We start from the raw sequence: 20,454 nt of genomic DNA on the forward strand, positions 1-20,454 counted from the left end.
ACTCATCTCTGTCGCATCCGAAACTGCAGCACAGGTCCCTCTGTTCCAGCAGCGAAATGGTCCTTGATCTTGTACTCTCCTTGGTGGCCGATGCCCAATTGCTCCGTCCCTGGTGCCAGCCGTATATCATACAGCCACAAAGCTCGAGAGATAGTCAGCTCTAACTCGAGGATGGCTACGCTCCGGCCAATGCACGCTCGCGGTCCAATACTGAACGGCACGAAGGCCTGCCGCTGCCGACTGAGCACCCCAGCACTCACGCCCTCTCCCTGCTCAGTTCCTTTGCTGCCATGCAATAGCCACCGACTGGGATCGTACACAAAGGGGCGGTCAAAGTGTTCTTCACTGTGGTGCAGCGCGTAGATGGGAACTGCGACAACCGTGCCGACTGGGAAGCGCCACTCTCCTACCCGAAGCCCTCCAGGGAGGACTTCTCGTGGCAGATCAGTGGGCACAGGCGGGCATACACGCATGGTCTCATCGATACAAGCGTGGAGGTAAGCTATCTGCGACAGATCCGGACCAGCAACGATCGCCTCGAGTGTAGGGAAGACAGCACGGATTTCTGCGCTTAGACGGGCGAGGATGGCTGGATTATGAGCCAGGTAGTAGAAGATGGCAGTCAAAGTTGTATTGGTTGTGTCGCTTCCTAATAAATTCAACTTGTGTGTCCTCCAGCGAAACAGATTCAAATTGGGCCAAAGCCACACTCGAGACGAGACTGTGAACATACCGGCTCCTAGCAGCGTCATAACCTCTGACATCAGTTCCGCCTCCGAATAGCCTTCGTTAGTCTTCGGATCCCGTGCTTGCTGTAGATAGTAGATGATATCTCGACGCTGCGTGGACTCTACGGCCAGCCGAGTCCGCAACTGCTGCCGGGAGAAATCAATCTGTCGCTGGCGATTGGCGACGGTGCCGCGGCGGAGATACTTATCAAACCTAAGGGTTTGTAGCAGAGGCATTTGACCACAGATGTTCATGATACGGAGGTTCAAGGCCATCAGCGGGAAAAAGAAGTGGTTGGCGTCGCTGAGAGAGGTGTTGAACGTCTTGCCGAAGCAGATCTCCCCCAGCGCATCGAAGACCACACAGGCACTCCAATGCACCATGTCTTTGGGCTTTGACCAACCGCCGGGACTGGAGAGCGCAGATAGCACCTGCCCATCGGGATGTCGATCACCTAGAGCGGCACACCAGTCACGGATGGCTGACAAGATATGGGGTTCCATACCACGTAGTGCCTGGCTGGAGAAGGCATGGGACATGACCCGGCGTTTGCGGGCATGTACGGTGCGATCGATGGCATTGAAGATGCTCACGCCGTAGAAGATATTGTACGCTTTGGCCTTCTGAACGTTGGCATGAAAGCCGTAGATAGACTCCAACGCTTTTGCATCAAGAATGGAAACGCGCTGCGGGCCAATTCGCACAACGGGCCCATAGCGCTGATGCAGGTGGTACAGATCCTCATGGCGATCACCCCGTATGGCATGAACCACCGAGTAGAGATTGGTCAACTTGGCAATGAATGGGCCAGGGTAGCAGGATAGTGGATGGACCCAAAGTTGGTAGATGATGTAGCCAGCGAGGGCGACGACTACACACCCCATGAGTTCCATCATGGTTGTACTTGTCAAATCCTGATAGCAATCTTGAAGAAACCGCAGCATCAAAAGTAAAGGTAGGTAGATCGCTAAGCGAGGGTGTATATAGCTAGATGATCTCAAAGATCATTCACTCGCCTTCACTCAGCGTTCACTGGGTGAGCCCAGGTGCCAATGTCTACTACCTTATATGAGAACGCACCCAACATGAGAGATGCAAAGGTGGTCGTCTCATACCAACACTCTCATCGTTCCTTCCAACTTCGATCTTGACAGCCTCGTTGGTTCATTCGTACTATTACACCATTTATTTACCTCCCCCAAAGGGGGTCATCTTTCCTCCTCCAGGCTGTCCTATAGGCGGACCTTGGACTTATCTCAAATACCAAGCTTGGCCGCCTCCAATTTGTGGATCCTGTACAGTATAAACGAGATGGGTGACCATCACAACCGAGCCACGTTCTGTCCCGCAGTTAATTGTTGTCACACAGCAGCAGCATTAGTGCTGATGGGCTGTTCGCGCTTCAGCCGTAGTTGCCAACTTTGCAAGGATACACCTGCGAAAGTCCCATAGGCCAAGGAATCAAGGAGCATGTAGCCTTGCATTAGTGGTGATGGAGCTGTCACTAAGCTGGCTAGCACAATGTGATTATGCAATCGGCGTCCACGAAGAGCCGCTAAACTCGTGCACGGCGCTTAACCGACCCTGAAGGTTGATGATACAAGAGTTCCTCTGCACTCGTCAAGAAAATCTTGAAGTGGGTAAGTCGGTACGTTCAGCTTCAACCATTGATTTGTCGGTTGTTGTGAAATCTCAATGGACTCTCACGGCCTCTCCCACTAAGTGAGCAGTGTAATCAAAGTGTAAGCGAGTTCCATTTGTAGTTCTGTCGGGAAACCAATGCACGTCAGAAATATGGCTTACTTGTTGGTTTTTCCTCGGGCGCCGAGGTCCTGGTAGTCTGAGAGATGATATATCACTTCCAAGGAGCGAATGGATGCATAAAAACCAAGGGGTCGGTCATATGTATGGGCGAACCTGCACAACATATGAGTAGTATCAGATTCCGATGCTGTTTGCATCTTACAGGTTGTCATCATTTCAGTGTGCAAAAGAAAAGCTCATAATAGTGTACGTGGTCTGAGATGTGGGATCGCAACTGAATTGGATATCATCCAACCATATCGGGATCGACCCGGAGAAAGGGGTGAAAGTGCCCTCTCTGGAGGTTTAAATAGGACGGATGGAGGAGTCAGTGGTTGGAAATAGATCGTGATGATGCACGGCACGGTCTCAGACAAGGCCAAAGATTTGCCGGTGAATGGAAAATGGAAAGGTGGCCGATAAACGTTGTCCCTCCACATTGCAGGGCCAAGCTACTAGGCCGATCCATACAAAACCCACGGCTACCGACAAGAATATTCCAAAATAATAATAAGAATAGGATTGAAAAGAACACATGAAGACATAGCTAGAAGACATCACTATTGACAGACCCACCAAACATGTCGTGGGACGGAACATAAGAATCATGGTGATGCGTACATAATACATCACTGGTCGCACACGCTTCATTCGCCAGTGCCATTATTCGGCTGCAATTGCACGCCGTCATACCTCGGCTTCGCGTCTCAAGAGACCCACTGACCTTTTCAGCCAGCTGTCCCCTCCTGAACACCCGTTTACCGGGGATCGGTCTGAAGTATAGGCCAACTTCGCTAAGCACATCTGCCCGGAATCCACCTGACGGATCTGTCATGTTGGGACCCGGGTGGTCACGATCGATACTGAGATAGGTTTCTGTCCGGTCCTTAATAACGCATAATCGGGGCGACAGCCTGTCCTAGGAGCTTTTGGGGTTTTGGCCAGCGAAAGAAGTATCTCGTGGAGATCGTTGCCCCGCCATTTAACCTAGAAGTTCGACATCGAGGCCAATAGCCCGCATGAAGAGGTTGACGTTTCCAAGACGCGCACTGGCCATATCGGCAGGAAGCGTCTTGCTGTACGTCACAGTCTCCATCACCCGGTCCCTGTAGAACGGTTAGTACCCATGTAAGCCCTGTAGACGAGAGAAGCTGAACTTACTTGACCGCAATAACAAGGCGTTGCTGTTGTTCGGGGCTAGCTCCGATACCAACGGCAGCCAAGAACTGCCACACGTACATGTCGTCGCCAGCATTGATCGAGCTGGGGAAGATATCCGCAAAGGTGGGTTCAAGGGTGTCAAACAGCACATTGAACTTCTCAACCCACTGCTGCCAGTCCCGCTCCGTAGCCTGTCCAGCTTCCTTGACGATTTCGGCACGACTGAGAAGCATGGTCAAAATTCCGAGGCCGATGCGGGTCTTCGAGATCAACTGGACGTGCGTCTGCGCAATAACAAGTCCCAGTAACCCAATGATGATATTGAACGGGGCCTCGTTGACGTATCCCAAAAGACTGGGCATGACGGCCTGGGAGAAAAGGTCGATGGCCTCCCGAACGGCCAGAGAAGGCTGGGTCTCACCCGGAACGGGCTGGGCGCGCCGGACGACGTCCAGAGAGTCCAAGTGTACAACAATCATAGTAAGAATAGTAACACGCTGCTCCTGATCGATGTGGCGGAAGATGCGGGGAATGGCCTTCTTACCCTTGGGATAAGCAAGGAAGGCAATGAACGGATGGGGAGTGCTGGTGTTGGGAACAATGGGTTCCATGACCTTAAGGTCGCGCCACAACTTCTGGTTGAGCGAGCGGATCTTCTGTCTCCATTCCATGTGCTTCTGGATGGCTTCGGGGTCATTCTCATCTGGCGGGGGAGGCATTGTGCGCTCCATGTCCTCCATATCCATCAAAGTGCTGTATACACTCTCAAGGTTGGTCAGGACTGATTTGCGATCGCTAACGCTCAAATCGGTGTGCGGCTTTTTCACCGTCTTAGCGCCTTCCGAGCTGTCCGGACGCTTGATGTTGAGCATGGGCTTTGGCGTCTTAGCGTTGCTAAAAGAGATCTTACCCAAGCTGCCCTCGATGATGAGCTGCTTGTTCTTAGGCTTCTGCTTGGCGGCCTCTACAGCACGCTGGACCTGCTGTTGCATTCTCTGCATGTGGTTGTCGGCGCTCTGAAATTGCCGGCGATTGCCATGGCCCCCGAGCCTGTTACCAGTCTGGAGAAGGTATGTCTGCGCGAAGTGACCGAGAGGTTGATGAGGATGTTGCCGCGGCGCTCCTCGGATCTGGCTGTAGACCTGGTAGTAGAAGTCTTCGGCCAAGACAGCTTCGGCATCAGAGTCCGCGACGTTGCCAGCAGCAGCGACGAGTTGCTGAAGCTGGATCCGAGTGATGAAGTTCTTGTCTTGCGGGGTCATCAGCCCGTTACCCTTGGACAGAAGGAAGATCTTGTGGTTGCGCTTCGCGCGCTTGGCATCTTCCATCAAGTACGCTATGCGCTGCTCTTCCGTCAAGTGCATCAACTGCTGGGAGTTAGTAATCACCGGCAGTTGCGCGTTGTTACCACGGGGAGCTTGAGGTAGGGGCGGTTGCTGCTGCTGCTGCTGCTGCTGCTGCTGGGGTCGCTGAGCCGCCGGTGGCATCGCCTGGCGTTGGGGAGGCACCATGTGCTGGGGAGGCAAGTTGGCATTTTGCAGCATATGTATCGGCAGATTTGGAGGAAGCGGATACGGCTCCGGAACGATGGGTGGCTGGTGCAACAACTGCGCCGGTGGGACACCCTTGGCGAACTGGGCCTGCAGAATCTCGGGCGGCAGCTGCGGGAAGCCTTCGGGCAGGGGGGGCATCTGAGCGCGCTGGAGAGGTTGAGTTGGCTCTGGCATCGACTGCGGAAGAGACAGCGGGAGATGGGCAGGGAGCGAAGTCGGACCCTGTCTCCGCAGCTGCGCTTCCACCTCCTCGAGACTCAGCATCTTCTTCGCTTGCGATACCATCTGGGGCGTAGGCGACTGCTGCTGCTGCTGCTGTAGCTGCTGCAACTGCTGTTGGAACTGCTGTTCCGGCTTCTTCGACATGCCCCAGACGCTGGACTTGGCCTGAAGGTCGGGGATGTAACCCGGGTCCTGGTACTTCTCATAGCCAGTCCGTTTGGGCTTCTGGGCCGCAGGGTCTGGCAGAGCCGTATCGGCAGCGGGTTGCGAAGGAGCGGTCGCAGGCGCACCGGGTTTCTGAAGGCTGTAGCGGATCTGCTCCTCTCCGATCACATCGGCGACTTGAGCAGTCTTTCCGAAGAAGTCAAAATCCTTTCCAACCGCGCCGGTGTCGAGGCCGCCACCAAACGTGTCATCGTTGAACGCATCCTGGTCATCGTCCAGCTGGTCTCCCAGGCCGTCGTAGGTATCTTCAAAGTCGATGCTATATTAATCGAAGAAACAGCCGCAGGTCAGCGCCACGCCCCGAGTAGCCTCAATTGAGATAATTGGGGTCAATGTGGGGGGAAAACTTACACGTCGTCTTCCTCGCCGCCTTGGAAGCCTTCTGCTCTGGCGCGGGCGACTTCGGCGAACGGATCAGGGGTGTCGAAGATACCCCTCCGTTCGCCCGCAGGAGCTCGATCCCTAGGCAGGGTAGTATTGAAGCCGAAGAAGGACATCTTCGGGGGGAAGCGGGGGGTGGGGGAGGCAGTGGGTGTAGGAAGAGGGCGAGAATTACCACCGCGGCATAATTGGGTAGTGCGGGATGAGGTTCACAGCCGGTCTGATATCACCCGCTTTAGCTTAGTCGTGTATGGCCTGAGGCAGTAAGGCATGGTGATACTTAGTCACCGCATCACGGGGAAACAACTTGGTTAGTCATCCATCGCCTCTGGTTTCGGACAAATAATAGACTTTGTATATGTGAGAACGGGACCCCTTTTTGTATCTATCTTTATCACACATTATACTGTTGAGCTATGCTCCAGTCCTACAGCTCTACAGTGCACATATAATTCTCTACTTTAGTATCGAAAGAAGTACTTTGTAGTACAAACTCCGGCACTATAGTTATTTATCTTGCCTCTAATACAAGATCCATCATGCCGCCTTATGGGGAGGGGAGTATGTGGAGGATTGTTGATCGACGCCCAGCCAGACGGACTGATACACTCGAGCATCGATCGCATCCCTTCCTTAACGTCATTCTTGGCTTGGACCCTACCATAGAAAAGAGTAAAAGTTCTCCTTGTAGAGACTGAATGTCAGAATGTGTATGCTCCTCTAATCTCACGCATCCACTGGGTGGCTCAGAACCGGTGCGACGTACGTGGCCCGGCCAATAACTAATGGGGGAAATTACGTCGCCCTCACCATCCCGGAGCGAATAAGCTAAACTGCCAACGTACATCTGCTTTCTGTTTTGATTTTTCTCACCCTTTAGATATCTTCCATCTTCTCAGAGATCTCTGTCCAGGCTTGACTCTTCCAATAAAGAACGGTTGGGGAAGCACGAGCGCAGTGGTCAAGATCGACAACCAGTGCCCCGAATTGCCAATTAACTTTAATCTTTGCCTGATGCGCCGCGGGTCCATCATCTGCATTGTCGTTACCGATCGCCCATAGATTGCCCAAGAATACCTGGGAGGCGCATTTCTCACCGGGCCTGTCATCACTGCCTTGATTGAGAGGGTCCATCTCTCGGACTTTCTTACATCTCACACTAGCTGTCCGTCATTCGTTTGTCAACCTCCATCAACATTTTGATCACCCATCACCCGGCCTCCTTTGTTCTCCGACGCTGCGCAACAGGCACCCGTTTTCAGCCCTGCGCGAGCAACCATCACTCCTCCCACCTTTCCTCACCGACGCTTCGGCACAGCGCAGTGCCCTTCACATCATGGCTATAGGGCCATTGCGATATCTTCTTTTCGCTATCACGGTGAGTGTGTGCCTGGCCCGCCAGGACCCCTTTCGCATCACTGACTAACTGGCTTCAAGGGGTTGGCCCTCTTCTTTCTCATCTCTAGGAGCGCTATCCCAATCCCCGAGAACATCGGCACAAAGTTAAACCCAGCCACCTACAAAGACAGCTTTTCCGCCTCACACTCCTCGCAAAATGATGCGCTGTCATCAAGTGGACCGATCAAAGACATCCCGACGGACCGCGTGAACGCCACGTTCGTGACCCTGGCTCGCAACAGTGATCTTTGGGAGATGGTCAAGTCCATCCGGACAGTGGAGGACCGCTTTAACCACAACTACCACTACGACTGGGTGTTCTTGAACGACAAGCCGTTTGATGATGAGTTCAAGAAGGTCACATCGGCCTTGGTCTCCGGCAACACGCACTATGGCGTGATCCCCAAGGAACATTGGTCATATCCCGAGTGGATCGACCAGGATAAGGCTAAGAAGGTCCGGCAAGAAATGGGAGAGAAGAAGATCATCTACGGCGACTCCGAGAGCTACCGCCACATGTGCCGTTATGAATCCGGCTTCTTCTTCCGCCACCCGTTGATGCTGAACTATGAGTACTACTGGCGTGTGGAGCCCAGCATTGAGCTCTTCTGTGATGTCAGCTTTGATCCGTTCCGCTACGTGAAAGAGAACGACAAGAAGTACAGCTTCGTGCTGAGCTTGTACGAGTACTACGAGACCATCCCGAGCTTGTGGGATACGGTGCAAAAGTTCATGGAAGAACACCCGGAGCATGTCGCGGACGGCAACTCCATGGGATTTTTGAGTGACGATGGCGGCAAGACCTACAACAAGTGTCACTTTGTGAGTATTGCACCCTGAGGCTGCCGTCTGGTTTGACTAACCGGCTTGTAGTGGTCCAACTTCGAGATTGGAAGTCTGGAATGGTTGCGGTCCAAGGAATACATTGACTACTTCGAAACGCTCGACCACGCTGGTGGCTTCTTCTACGAGCGCTGGGGTGATGCGCCGGTACACTCTATCGCCGCGGGTCTCCTTTTGAAGAAAGAGCAGATCCACTTTTTCAACGAAATTGGCTACTACCATGTCCCCTTCACTCACTGTCCGACTGGCGAGCAGCTAAGGCTGGACCTGAAGTGCCATTGCAACCCTAAGGACAACTTTGACTGGAAGGGATACTCTTGTAAGTTTCACCGCTCTCTTCCGCTGGGCATAGTAAATAACCAGCAACGAATAGGCACGTCCCGGTTCTTCGAAGTCAACGACATGGACAAGCCCAAGGGTTACGAGAATGAGAGCTGAGCCCTTCTCAACGAGTTTATTACTCAAAATAGAAAAAGTGATTGGGAATTTCGTCGTTGCGCAGCGCAGCATTGGCCATGCATGGCCGGACATCTCTTGACTAAGCACGATCGAGTGGCACTGTCCAGGCATAAAACATCCAATAATCGGACACTTCCCAGCTCATTACTGCACCATTTTCACCTGCTGGATGCTGGGCGCAGGTTTATAACATCTGAAAATTCTTCTTCATTTCCTCAATTTCTGGACCGGGATTCATGTTTATAAGATTGTCGGGATCCTCATCTTCACAAGCGCGCGCATCATTTTCTCTTTATTCCGGGTATTGGGGGTACAAGGTACAGAGTTCGTTTGCAGGATGTACTGGAGTCGGGATGAAATGGGAAGGGAATATAAGTGCTCTGTAGCCAGCCAAGCCTCATAAATGTACATAGCCGTGTTCTAATGATAACAACGATAAAAGATCCGTCAAAGCAGGAAGTACGTAATGATACAAACAGATACCAAAAAGAAAAATAATAAAGACCAAAATTCAATCACAAGCAATAACCCTCATGCTCAATTAGTCCTTCTTAGGCTTCTTCGTACCATACTTCGACCGGCTGTTCAACCGAGAAGCAACACCACCCTGAGAGAGAAAGAAGTTAGCCAGCAATCCCCAAGCCATAGAGAATCCAAGAATAGCAAGATTAAACCTACCAAATCCATAGCACCACGAACCAAGTGATACTTCACACCAGGACAATCAGGCACACGACCACCACGCACCATAACGACACTGTGCTGCTGGATATTGTGTCCTACACAAAATAGATTGATTCAATTAGCCTCCTCCAAATTCTTCTCTTAAATTCAATCTCCAACGTATACCACCAATTTGGAAAAAAGCAACAAAAGAGAAGAGTTCACAAATCTCACCTTCACCAGGAATATAAGCCGTAACCACCTTCCCACTACTCAACCGAACTCTCGCCGTCTTCCGCTCACCGGAGTTAGGCTTCTTCGGCTTCGTAATACCCGTCTTCAAACACACTCCCTTCATCTGAGACCGGCCGATCAGCGCCGGAGACCGAGAGCGACGTGCGCGCTGCGCAGTACGGCACCCGCGCCGCACTTGGTTGTAGGTGGCCTGGCGGAATGGAGAGGTGGAGAATTGCCGGAGAATGGAAGAAGAAGAGGAGGAGGAGATGGAGGTTTTGCTTGCTGCTGCTGCTGCTGCTGCTACTGCGGTGGGCGTGCGGAGGACGGGCTGGAAAGGTCGTCGGGGAGCGGCGGCGGCGAGGGTGGTGATGGAGCAGGAGGTAGATTTGATGGCGGCGGGACGCTGGACGAGGGTCCGGAGCGTGCGCAGGGCGAGCGAGGAGACGAGAGGGGCCATTTTGTGTACTTGGCTTGTCAGGATGGCCTGGGAATACAATCGTATCTGGTGGGTGACTATCGGAATGGGAAACATTTCCTGGACGGGAGAGAGATCGTATCACGTGATAGTGGAATTGGAGGAAAAGTGATTTGCGGTGGTGGTGGGTGTGGTGTGCCGGAGGAGCTTTGCTGCGGGAACGCGCCATTTGGACTGGCTGCCTGGCGATGTCAGAGCTGCTGGTGCTGCTACGTCGGTACCTCTACTGACTACTGCTGCTAACTAACTATCCTCCGACTCCAACCTCCATCTCTCCGTTTTAACGAACCACATTCATCTACCTTTCAATCTACTCAACCCGTTTATTAATCTCACCCACGACCACAACAACACATATCAAGAATCAGATAAATCCTCACCACCACAACCGTCACAATGGTCCGTCTACCCCCAACCCATTCAACCCATCCACCCACCCCGATACCTCCTACCCCCCGATCCTTATTTATATAGAATGAATAACTGACAAAGATTATAGTCCCTCCGCATCGCCCCCCCCTCCAGCAACCCAACCCAAACAACCAACACCACAACCCGCGCTGCCATCGACCTCCCCCACCCCTCCAAGGGCGCTCCCTCCGCCCCAGGCCTCCCCGACACTCTCCGCGACAACATCACCCTCCCAGCACCCCGGGGCCCTCCCTCCACAGCCTCCGCCACCCCTTCCTCGACGCACCCGCTCGAAGCTCGCCTCCTCGCGTGGCGCGCCACTCAGGACGCAATGAAGATGGAGTCGCTGCGTCGGGCGTACGGTATTGCGGAGCCCGTGCGCCGCGGCATGGAGTTGAAGATCGTGCGTGATGGGACGTTCAGGCCTGCTGCGTTGGGCGGTGTCGGGATGGGAAATCTCCATGAGGATATTTTGGTGCTGGGTGGTCGGGATGCTGAGGTTGGGTGGGAGGATGTGTTTAAGGGTGAGTTTGATTTATTCCCTTTCGCCTCCCCTATTTATCTTCTATCTTAGTAGAGGGGGGAAAGTATCGTGCTTTGCTAATTGGTGTGTGTTGTAGGTGATGAGTTCCGTGAACCGCCTGCTTTCCATGATGAGATGGAGAAGAGATTGCGTATGGATCACTGAGTAGTGATGAAGGTGTTGGCAGTTCTTCTGGTCTGGACATGACATGACATGGCATGGCTTTACTTATTGGTTGGCTGTTGAATGGGTTGTTATGAATCGTATTTTAGTTTGTTCTTTTTTCTTCTTGAAACAGGCGCTGTCTGCAATAAATCATACAGTACAATAAATGGTGGTCTCGTGTACTTGGTATTCCCGGACAAACCTACGCTGGTTTGGAAGACGACACTATTACGAGTCCAGTAGCTACTCATATGTGCAATGTTTGTACATTATGTAGTTTCCACTGGCCTCAAACCAAGGAAACGCTATATTTGACATCAACCTGAGGGTCGCACATGCCCCATATCTCAAACTAGATTCAATCAGATGGCTGGCCAGATCGGAAGAGGGCCACCAGGGTCTTCCGTGAGCACCGCAAATTGGTCGGTCCAAGCCCTAACACAACAGAAACACAGCACAACGGCAAAGGACCAAGTAAGCAAGGGCAAGAGGTAGGCTTCCAATATGTGGACACAAATGCAAAGAAAAATTGAGACCGGCCAACGAGACAACACAAGGGGACGAGAGAGCAAAGTGAGAACATGAGCTTAGGGTATATACGAAATAAGAGGAAGCGGAGCAGCATCAAGCAACTCATGGAACTATGCAAGCCAAACGGTGACCACTGGGTAGAACAGACAACTGGGGAAATGTCAGATGCGGTGGTGCTGGTAAAGCGATGATAACCCATCCATAACGCCGTCTCATTACGGTCAGATAGCCAACCACATGCAATGTCTTAGTAGCAAAATTGGCGAACAAGCGTGAGGGGAGGACCAAAGCCTACTCGAACCCAGCAGACAGAAGCAACAAGGCTCCAATCAGGGGTCTGGAAGAAGGCTCGTGTCGACGAATCTTCAATTAGCACAAGCAAGTCAGCTTGGCATTGGTATCGGTGTTAGGAGGGCAAAGCGATAACGGCAGGTCCTGGACGCAAAGCATAGGACTGCCTTGAGTATGCGACTTCTGTCGTCTCCTTTCTCGGGCGGAAACGGCTCCATTCATTATTGAATGATGCAGCGACAGCCCGGGCTACGCTCACTGGACTCCCGCTCCCGGGGGTATGAAGGTTTAGACTTGGCGTCTTCTTCGTCAACAATCTCCTGGGGCTTCACAGTCATATGGACCACGTTAGGAGCATCCCGGCTGAACTTGGAGTCTAGAAAATAGTAGATCAGCACCAGCGCCGGAGAAGCGATAAGAACGTATTACAGACCTGATAACGGAGCTTTGTCATCGAGTAGCTTGCCGAATGAGATGAGTCGGATGGAGCTGGGCGATGATGGGCGCGGCTCCCAGTCTGCCAGGAATCAGATGTTAGCCACCCGCAACTTCCGGGACAAATCCTGGCTATTGCACGCATACCTTGACGCCATTCCCGCCAGATCAATTCCTTCAGCGTGTATACGCTCATGGCAAACGGATCGTAGTTCTCTACATTTACCGACCGTTTCCGTAGGTATTTTCCATCGATCTTGAACGGGTGTCGGGAGCCTGTTATCAGGAGTAGGGTGATCACCAAGGATGGACCCGTGTCCTCCTCCTCTTTGGCAGCCTCGTCTGATACCTGGGACGATGGCTCGGAGCCAGCTGCCGGAGCCTTCGCCTCATCGTTCTGTTCGGGAGATGCGCTTGCAGATGGAGCAGCATCTACTGGGACCTGCTTGGGGACGGGAGCTGACGTATTGTCTCCATTGTTGTCCGTGGGCTTCGCATCCAACGAACTAGGCTCTTGGCTTTCGGCTTGGTTGTGGTCGGGATGAGGGGCGGCACTGGGAAGCTCCTGGGGTTCTTCTGACGATGGCGCAGCAATGGTTGTGGTCTGCGATGTTAGGTTGGATTCGGGGGTGGGTGAAACGGGATCAGCTTTGGTGTCCTCGGTGACCGACATGGTTCTTTTTGACACGCCTCGTGAAGCCGCACGAGTCAGGTAGCGCTAGGGGACGAAAGGATGGCTCAGCTGGCAGGTCAAGATCGATGAAAACTTTAAAGAGGGAATAGACCGCTGCGGGATTTCCGTGGAGGGATAGTTGAATCGATATGGGAGTTGACGGGTGACGGTAAAGGGGGAGGCGAACCAGGCTTGGGGGAGGGGGGGAATCGAAGACAGGAGCGGATGAAGCAAGGCGATGCGCGCACGGAGGAGGGAAAGGAGGGCAGGCTGAGAGAGGGTGCTAAATTAGGTAGGCGAGGAGGAGTTTCCAAGGGTGGCCCGAACAAGAGACTAGAACCTTGATCGGGGATGGGTGAAGGGGGCCATGCGACCCGAAGGAGTCCAGCGAAAGCGAAAAGGGGACGGCGTAGTGAGGAGAGTACAGGACAGAGGGACCACGAAGGCGATCGGGCGGGCCCACGAGTGGAGGAGGGGAGGGAACAGTGAAGAGGATTTTGTGGTAAGGCTGAAAGGATAACTAAAAGGTTGTGGCAATGAGGATGGGAATGTATAAAGAATGGAGAGGGGGAGGCAAAGGGGTGGGAGGGAAAGAAGGAGGAGACAAAAGACTGGATTGATTGATTGATTGATTGATGGATTGATTGATTGATTGATTGATGGATTGATGGACAGGGAAAGGGAGAGAGACTGGACTGAGACACTTGAGAGTTGAGACAGCGAGAGGGAAGAGGGAAGAGAGGAGAAGGTCCAAGCCAGTCACTGCGCTGGTTGGTTGCTCCCCCGGGCGTCACCTTGGATCGGTGGGCCACCGCCCATAATTAACTTCCCTTTCCCTCTTCCTTCGTCATTCTTCATCTTCTTTCTCTCTTCCTCTTCCGGATATACTCTCATTCATTGCTCACCAGTTGAACTTGGCTTTGCATGCAGGTGATTTTAGGCGTCAGTGTCTGCTTGACTGGACGGAAAGAGAATCAATCATCCGCGTGCAGCTGAGGCCTTGGTGGCAGCGGATCCTGGTCGCTTCCGGACATATCTGCGTCACTAGCAGGTCGTGACACCTGTCATGCTGGCCATCGATCCTGTCGACTCCACGGAAGCTGTTTGAAAAAGTTCTACACATGGCTTAGATTTATTATGCTCCTGCTTCACAAAAATAAGCACACTTCATGTTAACTGGCTCAAGGTATGCACGCGGCAGATAAAGATGTCCATCCACCAGATGATAGGTTCTATCTAATCAGCACCGAATGAATCCACTACTCCGATCATATGCTTTGGCACATTATACATGGTGCATTAGCGCTCAACACTAGACGTGCTGCCTTGGTAAGGCTGTTTATGGAGGGGTTGCACTTGCTCCAGTGATTATGTTTCATACCATCGTGCATACAACTGTCGTTCGGGAGACAGATGACGGAACTATCCATACGGACATCTAGTGTATTGACAGAATAATATCTGTGCGCTACTATGGTGCCCCCAAGCTTGGGGTAGACAGTCAATGCCAAATTAACGTACATTCAGCGCTGATCGTCAATTTACTTTGCGCGAGCACGTGCTGACATGGCATCTCTGCAAGATCATCAGACCAAGTGTTGGCCACCGCAGGATACCCACCGGGGTTGAACCGCTCATAACAGAGATAAAGGTAACATAGCACGATCAAAGCTATGCAGTAGAAGAATATACGTGAGAAAGGCAGGCTAAGACGACATGGTCGAGTCGCATGATAGACAAACAACCGAGACATACTACTCCGTATAGTCTAGAAGGGATCGTCAACACTCTGAGGAGCATACTAGCTCTGAGAGCTTTGCATACTAACTCTATTTTTCTTTTTCTTAGACCCTCCTATGACTAATCTTGCAGAAAGTAGAAGCACGAGGTTCGTTCTCGACTGGCTGGCTCGTCATCTGAATGTGGACGGGATGTAGCTCAGAAATCCTGCCCGTCGGTCGTGTCTTGGTATCAAAACGATCCCACGCGTACCATATGACGTTGATACCTATAACCCGCGATTCTTGGAACTGAAAGCCAAAATTCAAGTGGCAGATTGTCCATCCTAACGAAAAACATCACGACTAGTCGGAGTCTATTACGATCTGATGTGCTGTATCTGGAGACAATAGACGCTACAGACATAACAGCCCCAGTTGCAAGTCCACTTAAAGGGTAGCTGTAGTCCTGCTGAGGATGGGCTGACTTGGCTTTCATCAAAGAATTAGACCCGTTGCCTCAGGCCATTAAGTATAAGTGGGTCGCGGATCTTGAATCCACAATCATCGATTCGAGAATCAGATATTCTCCGTAGATTGCAGTCACCAAATGGCATGGCCTCACATATTCTACCATGTACATCTGATTGAGAAACCTGGTTTCAGTTCAAGTTTTGATTCAGGACATCGTGATATCGCTCTGTCAGTCTGTTCAAGACATGAGTACGTCACACCCTTATGAATGGCTATAGACTAGGACTTGTCTGTGCGAAGAGCAAGGCAGTTAGTTCCCTTGTGCTTCAAAATATAGCAAACATCGTCCTCTTAGCAGTCCTACTGGGATTTTCCCGTCACTTGAACTTTGGAGACTCAATTTCAGCATAATCGAGATAATCAGCACGCTGGCACACCCGGTCAAGATCCTTTCCACTACGAACTTCTACATTCACCTTTGATGATTATGGGATACTTTCTATCTTGGTAATGTCGCGAACCTCTCACAGATAGCTAGCGCAGACCAGCCTAGATACTAGGCTATGGAAGTATATACCATTCGGAAACCAAGCTACAGAGCATTCAAAATTTGTAGAGCCCTGCCCTGTAAGCCGCGATAAGACATCAACTAGTCTAGCCTATGACCATTCTGAACCCGTACTGAAGTATTTGCGAATGAAATGTGAGACTTGGTAATTCAGAAGCAGGAACCTCTCAAATAGACGCGCCTATATCCACTCAACACAGATCTACAAAGATCGCTGTAATGTACAGTTTCGTGAATCCTACACCTACGGCGAACTTACACTCAAGGACTGTTCAGCGTATAATGAATAGACTTCCCATAACATAACACATATGCCATCCTGTAAAATCTGTGAACATCCAACCACATTTCCGATCGAAAGGGGCTGGGTAGGAAAGTATAGTGGATCGGGTGGTGGATGCACCCAAGATAATCTAGGCCGTAGAAAGAGTCCAACAGCATCCATCAATAGGTTAATGATATGTTGAATGCATTTGCCAGTCCCAAGCAGTCAGTTTCGGCTCCCATCTGCCGCATAGGCATACTCGAGTCATCCAAGGTTCGGCAATCAAGAGATGAGCTTCCCCTATGGCTGTGGGAGTCAGTTACCCAAGGGCCGTTAGAGATGTAAAGGAGTAACCTGGAGGGTAGTCATAAGCGCAATTGATGCTAGGTAACATGAAGAGACTTTACTCCAACGGTCGAGTGTTGTCTCAAAAGAGGTCTTCTCCTCTAAAGAGAACTGGTATTTCTCGAATTAGCCTTCCGAGTGGAGCGAAATTCTTGAAGCGTTCAACTTGAACTTACTTCGGGGTATCGATATCCATTCAATATGAAGTATCTAGGTACCTCTTCTTAAGGTTTAGTACGCGCACTGGGAATGTGGATAAATAGTACTTCAGAAATAGGAAGAGGGAGAAAGTGAGACATTGTATACAGAATAATGCACTATAACAGGTGAGCCGGGCAATAGAAATCAATTATTGAATCGGAATGACTAATGCTTAGTCGCGTCTTTGTGAGAATATTAGGAGTCAGGAAGCAGATACAAGTGTAGTAGTAGGATCAACCGCCGCTGATTTCGTTGGCTTCATTGTCATCCGCCAGCCGCACCTCCCCACTTCACACTGCCACTCTTCTGAAGCATGCTGATCAGCATAAAGCAGCACGGTTTGAGCGGCATGTTTTCTTCTGAATTTCCTGTCTATGTGGGTCTCATATACATGCCACATTCCCATCTCCTCTGCAGTTCTCCAGGATGCGAAAAGCCATCCATCTCCGAAGAGCTCGTGGTCATGCCACACTGAGAATGGCGCGATCGACTATCTCGCATGATAAACTACGATCCTCTTGACATATTATATCGATCAACTATGGTGAGCTAACTTGAGGGCTCCTAAAGCAGAATCACGAGTTATGGTTACTCGATGAGGGGCTTCAGTTCGGTGAATGTGTTCCTGCGATGATCGACGAGCTTTTGCCATTTGCTTGACCCTTTACCCATAGGTAGCCGACTTAACCGGCAGTCTTATCCAGTCTAGACTACCTCTCTGCTAGGTCTACGGTGAAACTTGGTGCTAATTTGAGAACAGCTCAGCGATCCGTCGTCTCCTGATCGCCTACTAAGATTCCTGAAGATGCCCAGAACATCAAGAATTTGTCCACGTGGACAAACAATCAATCACCATGCCATGGTTCAAGTATCAAACATGGCCGTATACCTCGCGTTCGCAAGTAGCATTTGGTGGACATGAAAAGCGGTATCCGTGGTCTCCTTCTTGCCATGTTCTCGCCCGGTGACCGGCCTCGAAATTGTGACATCATTCTTGCCTGGATGTGCGTCAAAGGTGCCCACGCCCAACAACACATCCGTTTGAGCTTGACCCAACATTCTGACTGTAAGAAAAAAAAGAGGGTCATGGGTGAGGATGGAAGGTTAGCCTTTCGAGTCCGGTTCAACCTCGAGGGGGTAGCTTACCCCTCTGAAGCATTCCTCACCGAGGCACCCCTGAACAGGTCAAGTTAACTGGATTGGGGTAGAGAACAAGAAGACAGCAGCCCTTGCTGTCACACAACCCGGATCTGATACGGATGTGCAGTGGCCCAGACCCAAAGCTTCCCTGATGTAATTAGCTGTTTACGAAGCATGATCTGGATTTAAGTCATATGGCCACCCTACTGCAGGCCTTGATTCCATATAAATGGCCTTGCCCCATCACCCTATTTCCCAAACAGTGTTCCCTAACTTCCTTATGCTGATCACCCTGGAAGTGTTCTTCCTTCCTAGAGATGCTTCGACAGTCTCTCTCGATTGCAAAAAAGGCGACTCGGAAGCTCTATGCCCACGATGACTCCAGTGACCTGAGCCTGGACCTAAACATTACAGAACCAGCGGTATTTGTGCCTACGTTTACGAACAAGCCGGCTGTCCTTCGGGGTACCTGCCAGTTGAGATTGAAAGACAATCTGACGGTGAAAAGGTTGACTGTGAACTTTCGTGGGACTAGTCGTGTGACATGGCCGCATGGTGAGGCTAACGTCTTGCTTATAGGACCATCTGTCTTCCAAACTAATTCATGACGATCTCTCACAGGGCTTCATGACACCCAAACCGTGACGGATAGCACGTTGACCCTGGTTAGCCCGCAGGCCTCGGATCCCGCACCTCCCTGTTATTCAAGCGCTCTGTCCGAGGGAAAAGAGTCCACATGGCATAGGGATAGACGCAAGCTGCGGAATGCAGCTCCGTCCACGTTATGTGTGGATGGAAACCACGGGAGGGCGGCAGGACCGAAATACCAACGTCTATCCGCTGGAACCCATACGTACGAATTTGAGATGCTGTTGCATTCTCATCTACCGGAGTCAGTCGAGATTCGACAGTCTCATGTCCAATACCGGGTTCGTGCATGCGTCGAGTGTCCAGGTTTCCTAAGGCGCCGCTTTGCAAAAAAGCAAGCCATTGCTACGGTTCACTGTCCAGCTGAAGACGATGTGGAAGACGCGGAACCAGCATACATTGCGCGGGCTTGGAAAGGTCTGCTTCACACGGGAATCCTCGTTTCAAGACGAGGCGCTCCCCTCGGCGACCGACTGCCTGTTACAGTATCCCTTACGGAACTGAGGGGAGCCGAGTACCGGGGCCTGCAGGTTTTTCTCTCGGAGAACGTCCAATATCACCAAAAGGACGGACTTGCATGCTGCCCGGGTCCTTTTAGACGCGTTATATTATATGAAAAAGTGGAGAAGGCTGGATCCACTATGGCGCTCCACCGGGCCGGGAATGTTGATGATGAGCGGCCAGAATCGGCCTCGAAGGGCAACGGAGCATTTGCGAAAATGGTCGGGGATCCCGAGATACCAAGTGGACCAGAGACTACCGCAGAGGAAACTGTGTTGGACCTGACCTTGCAACTTCCAGATTGTCACCTTCATTGCGTCTCGACTGGAACGCAAGGCATGCACTATGACACCCAGTATAAGAATGTGAGGGTGAGCCACTGGCTAGAGGTAAGGCCGAAAACTTTGGACACTGACTCGAAAGGGGAAACCAAAGGAAAATCAAACTAACGAAGCACTGTGCAGTTTGTTTTTATGGTGTCCCCAAGGGATAATACCCTCGGGTGCAGCACTGAGCGCATTGTGCAAAAAGTGGCGAAGGTTCCACTAGCACTTCGGTCCTGTTATGCTCAACATGCCAATGCTTCTCTGCCCGCGTATTACGATATTGAGGAATTTCGCTTGAGCCGATAGGTTCGGTTTGTCCACACACACCTCTCTCCCGACGACTAACGACGACTTAACGACGACCGGCACCACACCACTACCACCAGTACCACCGCTAAGGCATGATTATAAAGATAAGCATTAAATAAGAATGGGGTAGGCCGCTGGTCGTACCACTGGACCGAATGCCGCGGGAGGTCGGGAAAGCTTCGGTGGCGCCGTCGATTGGCGACCGTTCCCGGTGGCGATCTCCATCCGTGTTCAAGCCTACCCGCGGCCGTGGCCTGCATCACAGCGAACCGAGATCCACCTTCACCACCTTCCGTCTGTGAGTGGATGGATGAAAACTCTTCAAGAGAGGTTAAACGCTTCCAGGGACAAGGGAGACCCATATTGTTCAGAAGACCCATGCCTAACCTGCCCTTGCACGGGCCTTGCCTCCACCAAGTGGGGATCTAGTGAACCCTGTGTGGGCCAGCCAGTTTATCAGGCGCCATGAAGTTGCATCACTCGCTGCGCTCTCCGACGATCATCCACTTCGGAATGCATCATCCTCACATCATCGCGCAACCTGCCCCGAACGCATCGTGCTGCTCACCGAAGATCCTGTCGTGGACAGTTGTCGGTTGCCCATTCGCACCACTGGCCTGTGATGTCAGTCGCAGGTCCATACCCATGGGTAAATCCACAGAAGATGTGGAGGGCTAAGACGCTCCCAATCTTTCCCCGTGGGTGTGCCCCCCTCTGGGACGGCTCAAGTTGCGCTCCACCGTCGGTGGCCGCATGCGGTTTTCCATTCTTTTAAGTCTGC

At 51.7% G+C, this 20,454-nt stretch overlaps 8 protein-coding genes across 8 annotated transcripts; 3 read left to right on the forward strand and 5 right to left on the reverse strand.

Annotated features, from left to right (window-relative positions):
* Positions 1 to 2: 2 nt before the first annotated feature.
* ASPBRDRAFT_112351 (cytochrome P450) lies at positions 3 to 1,622 on the reverse strand (the record flags this gene model as incomplete). The annotated part of the gene is made up of 2 exons (XM_067616641.1): positions 3 to 645; positions 730 to 1,622. 2 exons carry the CDS (start codon positions 1,620 to 1,622, stop codon positions 3 to 5), a joined length of 1,536 nt encoding a protein of 511 aa, XP_067484375.1.
* A 1,892-nt stretch (positions 1,623 to 3,514) lies between these two features.
* ASPBRDRAFT_190467 (deadenylation-dependent mRNA-decapping factor PAT1) lies at positions 3,515 to 6,190 on the reverse strand (the record flags this gene model as incomplete). Its single annotated transcript, XM_067620233.1, has 3 exons — positions 3,515 to 3,638; positions 3,694 to 5,952; positions 6,045 to 6,190. The coding sequence occupies 3 exons, from the start codon at positions 6,188 to 6,190 to the stop codon at positions 3,515 to 3,517; spliced, it is 2,529 nt and encodes an 842-aa protein (XP_067484376.1).
* Positions 6,191 to 7,166: 976 nt separating this feature from the next.
* ASPBRDRAFT_227022 (glycosyltransferase family 15 protein) lies at positions 7,167 to 8,941 on the forward strand. Its single transcript, XM_067621993.1, has 4 exons — positions 7,167 to 7,452; positions 7,512 to 8,294; positions 8,346 to 8,634; positions 8,689 to 8,941. The coding sequence occupies exons 1-4, from the start codon at positions 7,411 to 7,413 to the stop codon at positions 8,751 to 8,753; spliced, it is 1,179 nt and encodes a 392-aa protein (XP_067484377.1). The 5' UTR covers positions 7,167 to 7,410; the 3' UTR covers positions 8,754 to 8,941.
* Positions 8,942 to 9,315: 374 nt separating this feature from the next.
* ASPBRDRAFT_190469 (mitochondrial 37S ribosomal protein uS12m) lies at positions 9,316 to 10,131 on the reverse strand (the record flags this gene model as incomplete). The annotated part of the gene is made up of 3 exons (XM_067620234.1): positions 9,316 to 9,381; positions 9,453 to 9,553; positions 9,672 to 10,131. 3 exons carry the CDS (start codon positions 10,129 to 10,131, stop codon positions 9,316 to 9,318), a joined length of 627 nt encoding a protein of 208 aa, XP_067484378.1.
* A 22-nt stretch (positions 10,132 to 10,153) lies between these two features.
* Positions 10,154 to 11,248, forward strand: ASPBRDRAFT_190470 (proteasome maturation protein; the record flags this gene model as incomplete). Its single annotated transcript, XM_067620235.1, has 3 exons — positions 10,154 to 10,183; positions 10,649 to 11,084; positions 11,181 to 11,248. 3 exons carry the CDS (start codon positions 10,154 to 10,156, stop codon positions 11,246 to 11,248), a joined length of 534 nt encoding a protein of 177 aa, XP_067484379.1.
* Positions 11,249 to 12,291: 1,043 nt separating this feature from the next.
* Positions 12,292 to 13,178, reverse strand: ASPBRDRAFT_24841 (uncharacterized protein; the record flags this gene model as incomplete). Its single annotated transcript, XM_067622095.1, has 3 exons — positions 12,292 to 12,446; positions 12,504 to 12,587; positions 12,653 to 13,178. 3 exons carry the CDS (start codon positions 13,176 to 13,178, stop codon positions 12,292 to 12,294), a joined length of 765 nt encoding a protein of 254 aa, XP_067484380.1.
* Positions 13,179 to 14,995: 1,817 nt separating this feature from the next.
* Positions 14,996 to 15,421, reverse strand: ASPBRDRAFT_36330 (uncharacterized protein). Its single transcript, XM_067623482.1, has one exon. It carries the CDS (start codon positions 15,393 to 15,395, stop codon positions 15,150 to 15,152), a length of 246 nt encoding a protein of 81 aa, XP_067484381.1. The 5' UTR covers positions 15,396 to 15,421; the 3' UTR covers positions 14,996 to 15,149.
* A 2,785-nt stretch (positions 15,422 to 18,206) lies between these two features.
* Positions 18,207 to 19,670, forward strand: ASPBRDRAFT_190472 (uncharacterized protein; the record flags this gene model as incomplete). Its single annotated transcript, XM_067620236.1, has 3 exons — positions 18,207 to 18,444; positions 18,511 to 19,427; positions 19,503 to 19,670. 3 exons carry the CDS (start codon positions 18,207 to 18,209, stop codon positions 19,668 to 19,670), a joined length of 1,323 nt encoding a protein of 440 aa, XP_067484382.1.
* Positions 19,671 to 20,454: the final 784 nt, after the last annotated feature.

This window comes from Aspergillus brasiliensis, assembly GCF_001889945.1.
Source record: "Aspergillus brasiliensis CBS 101740 unplaced genomic scaffold ASPBRscaffold_1, whole genome shotgun sequence".
Classification (NCBI taxonomy): domain Eukaryota; kingdom Fungi; phylum Ascomycota; class Eurotiomycetes; order Eurotiales; family Aspergillaceae; genus Aspergillus; species Aspergillus brasiliensis.